Source organism: Arachis duranensis, chromosome 3 (assembly GCF_000817695.3).
Source record: "Arachis duranensis cultivar V14167 chromosome 3, aradu.V14167.gnm2.J7QH, whole genome shotgun sequence".
Classification (NCBI taxonomy): Eukaryota; Viridiplantae; Streptophyta; class Magnoliopsida; order Fabales; family Fabaceae; genus Arachis; species Arachis duranensis.
The window spans coordinates 38,237,988-38,244,288 of record NC_029774.3 but is presented as its reverse complement, the minus strand read 5'-3'; the positions used below and the strand labels follow the sequence as shown (position 1 = coordinate 38,244,288).

At 33.2% G+C, this 6,301-nt stretch overlaps 1 protein-coding gene across 1 annotated transcript; it reads right to left on the bottom strand.

Moving 5' to 3' along the window:
- Positions 1–1,035: 1,035 nt before the first annotated feature.
- LOC107478800 (nucleotide-sugar uncharacterized transporter 1) lies at positions 1,036–6,158 on the bottom strand. Its single transcript, XM_016098936.3, has 7 exons — positions 5,802–6,158; positions 4,591–4,742; positions 4,259–4,467; positions 4,077–4,170; positions 3,335–3,501; positions 3,048–3,218; positions 1,036–1,687 (listed from the first exon to the last, which is right to left on the bottom strand). Exons 1-7 carry the CDS (start codon positions 5,872–5,874, stop codon positions 1,414–1,416), a joined length of 1,140 nt encoding a protein of 379 aa, XP_015954422.1. The 5' UTR covers positions 5,875–6,158; the 3' UTR covers positions 1,036–1,413.
- Positions 6,159–6,301: the final 143 nt, after the last annotated feature.

The following is a 6,301-nucleotide window of genomic DNA, read 5'->3' as shown; positions in this document are numbered from 1 at the left end:
AAAGTTACTTTTTAAGCTTCCCAAACAGACCCTAGTGTTTATTGTTGTAAAAATAACACCTTTAATTTATAAATTTACTATTTGTATAATTATTTTTAAATAAATTTTCAAATCAACAATAATATATGACTTAACATATATAACTAGACATATATTATTAGTTATATATTACATAATAAATAAAAATTAGTTATATATATTTAAAATTTGAAGAATAAATTAAATGACAAAATTAATGGCAAATTTTTAGAAAATCAATTGCAAAATAACAGAAATAAATTCATAGAAAATTTTAAGAAATTAATTGCAAATCAACTATAAAATGATGTTCTCAATGTGAATTAAAAGTATACATATTGGAAGTAATAGATTATTGTAATTTTTTATTTATTGTTCATTTTTTAGTACATTTTTTGCAAAAAAAAACAATCTTTAATTTATTTGCCTAACATCAATTCTCTTTTTTTTCATTGCAATATTATATTTCTAGTAAACAAAAACATTTAGCAACTAACTGATAATAAAAATAAAAAATCTTCAAAAACAGGTCCAACAGCCCATTTTAACGGCCCACTTTATAACATACGTGCATTTAAAAATTTATATTTGTTAATATATATCCTTATCAACAGTAGCATGTGTATCATCGATGTAATTTTACACAGTAAAACATTTAGTTTTGAGTCTTCATATACCATTTATCAACTGTTTTTTATGTACTACAAATCTTATCAAAACAATAAAATTTCATTTCAAAAATTGTTATCTACTTAATAATCTTTCATAAATAGACACATCACAATAATTAACAATACATATAAAATCTACTATTAAATTTTACGTAATAAATTAATAAATAAAAGAACATATGTTATCATAGAAGACTAAATTAATACTTTTTTTTTTATTCAGAAACTAATTAGTCCGAAATCGAAAACTTCAAGAACCTAATTGTCACTTTATTCAAACCTAATTGTCACTTTATTCAAAGAAGAATGTTGCAACCTGCAAACGTAGGAGAAAGTGGGATAAGTCTTGTTATAAGAGGAAGAGAAATATAACTCAACATAATTATACCGTCCGAACTAGGTGAAAAACCGAGAGGAAGAGATTTTTATATCCCTCCTTCCATGAGTCATGATGAATTGCAGCAATTTTTGTTTGTCAGTTACAAAAAAAATGCAACTATAGCTCATATTATAACATTAACCGCCTAATAGTAATAAGTAATAACATTGTTGTTCTAGCTAGGATTACACCAAAACCCTAATATACATATGGTGTTACACTACCTATCTCTCTGATCATATATCATAGTCGACAAAATGGTTAGATCAAAATCAAGGAACAAGAAAGAAAAGAATGACCAGAATGTTTTGGTTAATGTGTATCATATCTTACTTAGGCATCTAGTTAGACGGACTCCGCCCCGTAATGTTCATCGTGAGTGCCGCCATTTTCTTTGCCGAGTTTGGATTTCGGCAAAGTGGAAGCCTGCCAAGGGGTTACCTTGTTTGGTTGTGGTCTCATATTAAGGTAAGTGTAGACAGACATGCCGGCAATAGCTGTGAATGCACCGAAGATGCTGATTGCGCCGGGATTCGATCCAAAAAGATAATAGTTTCCTAGAAGGATTACACATGTCTTGAACTGCCCAAGTACAACATGGGAGATGGCAGATGTAGCACTGAAAAAGACGGTAAAAGAAAACGTATGAAGAAACTAACCCAGGAAATATAATTGAATCGGAGTGTTCAACCAAATAAGAATGATTTATGCTCATGTTCTGGATAGAATACAGAAGTACCAAGCAAAATATGAGTAAGTTTGCGACCAAATTCACCAGGCAACAAATAGAATATTGAATGCATGCTAAGGCCTCTTAACTTAAATTTTTCAACATTAAAAATAAGGTATGAATGAAATTAGGGGTGGCAAGCCGGGATGCCCCCCGTCCCGCCCCGCCGCACCGAAAGCCCACCTTTTGGCGGGCTGGCCAGCCCCGCTCCACCTAGTTAGGCGGTCTTAAAATCCCACCCCGCCCCGCCTAACTGCGGGCTGGCGGGCTTGGGCTGGCAGGTTAAGCCTGCCAAATCTCCTCTTTTTTTTATTATTAACTATTAAATAATATATATAATTTTACAATTATTTTAATAAATTTATAATTTCTAAAAGCATAAAAAATTATAATTTTTATATTCATAAACATTAAAGTCTTTGTAATTATAAATATCTAATAAACATAATTATAAATATTGTCTATAAAGCAAAATAAACATAATCCAAAACATAATTATAAATATTGTCTCCAAAGCAAAATAAACATAATTCAAAACATTCAATTTTCATTTTCATTCTCTTGTAAGTTGGGTTGGGAGAAGTTGGGTTTTGGCCCAAAAATTGTAAAAATACCCCCTTACCAAAAAAATACTAAGTCCGGCCGGAAAGTCCGCCCCGCCCCGCCAAAGCCTGCGGTTTAAGCGGTGCGGGTTAAGCAGGCTTTTACTATTTGGCGGTCCCATCCAGCCTGGCCTGCCTTTTTTCTAATTACTAGATGTTTGTGAAATAATCGTGGGAATTGTATGCTTCTCACCGAACACTAAGGCTGTGTTTAGAAAGAAGATTGAGACTTAGGAGAGAACTAAATTAAGTCTGTATTGTGTTTGGTGTAAAATGTATTATACTGAATTATGTTTAAATATCATGTTTGGTATAAGATAAATATGAAAATTGAAGGGTAGATTTAGAATTTATAAAGTTGAATGAAAGTATTTTTGGAAAGAAATGTTAAGTTTCAGTTTCCAGTCCCAAAAATTTCAATCCCATCTATCTACACTTTCTAGAGGTACTGAAGCGATAGAAATTTTAGTTCCAGTCACTAACCACCAAACACAATACTAAGTTCCAGTCCCCATTCTCAGTTCTAGTCTCTCGAAACAAACAATACCTAAGTACCATTAAAAGGGAAGCAAAGGTATATGGAAACAAAAAATTGAAATCCCAATTCTATTTCGAAAAAAAATTTAGTAATTAGAACATTCACTTACCCTAATGCTAAAGCACCAGACCACTGAAGCAAGAATCCAAGAATTGCCGAGCCAAAAATCACGAGTGTGTTTCCGAAGTTCCAATCAAAGGAAAGGACACCCGGAGGGTCTAAGCAAGGCATCATAGCAGCCAGGAAAATCAATGTTATAGGTGTTGTTTTCCACATCAGACTGTTAATGAATGCATAAATTAGACAAAACAAAGAAAGAAATCATTTAATGCAAAGAAATAGATAGGAAGCACAGAGAAATTGGCATTAAAAGTAACAATGATAAAAATTACTCACGACAAAGCTGTCCAGTTCTCTTGTTGCTGCAGCCGAGACCAGAGGATTTTATTTACAGCACTCGGTACAATCCATGCCAATGCCACACATGCACCAAAAAAATGGAACTGCAGATCAGTCACCGTAGCCACAGCAACACCGATAGATACCACCGTTAATGCTATAGCCTGTAAAGTGACAAATAATATACTAGGCATTTCAATCTAAAATGAGATAAGCACAGTGACTTGAAAAGTTCAAAGACAATTAGAAAGAACCATAATACTCTTAAAATCTGAATATTTCATTTATTTGATTACTGGTTTCAAAAGAGTTGATTTAGCTTTGGCACATAATTACCTCTGAAAAAAATATTATAAGTGGTAAATCACAAATGCAATTAATTATGGTCCCGATGGATAGTACACTTCTCCAAATACAATTTTAAGCTACATTCCAAGGACCCAGAAGGGCATGTAATTTCATGCCACGCGATCCACTTTAAATATATTCAGGCATCTTCAAAAATATAGATGCGCTTCTGCACTATGCATTATAATGAAGGATAGCATCAGCACTTTGATCCATATTGTTTTCAGTTAAAAACTCAGATGCATAGAGGAGTGCACAGTCCAGTTGTTCATAAAATTGCTGTGTTATTGCATTAACCATAAAAGCTTTCATTCCTACAAGAACGAAACATTTCTATTTATTGTTACCGGATACAAATGCACAATCAACAGAGCAAAGAGAGAGGGCAGACCTTGGGCAAAGAAACTTTTTTTCTGTACAATACAAATTCTGCCAAAACTATTGACGGTGTCACTGCAATCTTTGCCATCTGATAGAAACCAATGCTGAAGATAAAGAAATTAAATTTGGAGTGTTAAACAAATAATTTAAATTTAAAAGAAAGAGAACAAGAAATTGGGAGTAATTGGTTACCTGTTATACTTCAAGCTGACATTAGCAAAGCCAGTTGAGAGTGACATAACAAATCCAAGAGTAAATAAAGTAGACATCCGAGTTGATTTTGATGAAGGAGATGAAGGAAGGATAGAAAATGCTTTAAGAACAGCCATCAAGAACCAGCTTACTAAATAATGGATTAGTGTAAGAAGTATGGGGAATTTGAATTTAACAGTTTGAAGTACCTGAAACAAAAAGGACATAGAAAAAGAACCAAAGAAAATGAGCAAATAAAAATCATGGTACAACGAAACTTCCAACGTGGAACACAGCTTAAGCAGATCAAAAGAAATGAGGGGTAAACAAACCATTTTGTTCATGAAAATAATACCAACTGCAACCAGAAAGTTGAAGGAAAGTGCAGTAATTGGACCACAAATACGTTGCTGCTGACGTTTTGCACCTTCGGAGGAACGAAATTCGTTAAATAGAGAGGCTCTCAATTCTTCCAGAGCTCTTCCTGCAACAACCAGAGAAAGGTAACGGGGTTCATCAATGAGGTTCCATTCATCACTTGGACATTTTTGTTTCGTACAAGCAATAACATGATAGAAGTATAAAACACATCCACTGGCCAGTACAGGCTTCAAATTCTATCTTGGGATGTGAAAACTTCTATAGAAGCATTTTTGTGACTTTTAACCAATGAAGTTCTATAGGCATTGCTTTGAGACTAAGTCCCTACGAATTGAAATGCCACAATCCCCACTGGTAATCCTTGCTGTGATATTAGAATAAAACGACACATAAAGACTAAGGATATGTTTGGTTGGAGGATAAAACTGTAAAATTAGGCGGAAATTTTTTCTTGGATCAGCTCTATGTACAATTTTACTCATCAAACTCATCCAACAAAATTCTATCACATTGTAACCTCTCGACCAAACATATACTAGATCTTTAAAAAAGTATATGCACAAAGAGAGAGAATTTGAAAATATGTCTTTGGAACTTTGGATTAGTTGAAAACAGACTCTAAGCAAAATTTGACTAAGAGCTTTTCACAGAGCAAGAACACTAGGGTCGAATTGGTTTAAGAAAACCTTTTCTTATTTTTCTTTCACATTTTCATAAAATCATAAGGAAATAAACATTGAAAAAAGAGATTACAAACTAATCGGGTTCCTAATTTCTCTCCCAGAATTAATTAAAACAAAAGCATGCATTAAGTCTCAAAAACCAAAGCATGCATTAAATCTCAAACTATCTGCACAGAAAAAAAAAATTGCAACCCACCAAATCAATTATTTGAAAACAAAACCGGCACAGAAGTACAATGACATGCCTAAACAACCAAGAATCAATGAGCAGGAACATCCAGAAGCTCTGTTGTGCAATGCAACCTTCATCAATCACTAATCAAATACCACAAGACACCATTTAACCCCAAATGACAAAATGATTCAAATTGCATGCAAGAAAAAAAAAACAACTTGAAAAGCAATCCCAGCTGAAAAAGAGAACAAACGTGAACCAATTGAAACTCAACTCCCAAATTTCTTAAGGAGGGAAGGAGTACCTTTTTCACCAGCATCACTGTCTTTACGCTTGAGAATCTTTCTCACATCTTTCCTTGTTAAAAAGTTAAACATTGTCCTTTAGCAGAGAGGGAAGCTGAGTGTGGTACTTGAAAGTTGCAAGCAAACCCTAGAGAGAGAAAGAGAGAGAATTTGAAGGTAGAATGAGAGAAGAAAACAGGTTCCTTGGAGTGAGTGAGTGAGTGAGTGAGTGAGGGGTGTGGTGTGTTTCAAGCAAAGCAAGTACTGGTAAAGAAACTGTTATTGAAAAGACAAAAACAGAACCACTTGCTCTTCTGTCACTTCTTTGCTTCAGTTCAAAAATTGCAGTGTCACTCACACAAAAACAAAACAAGTGATGAGAAACACAGAGGAAATGGGAACAAAAATGTTACAGAATCAGTCTTTATATATATAATTTAATTTATTTTTATATTTTAATATATATTTTATATTAATAATTAATTTTAATATATACTTAACATGAATTAATAAATAATAT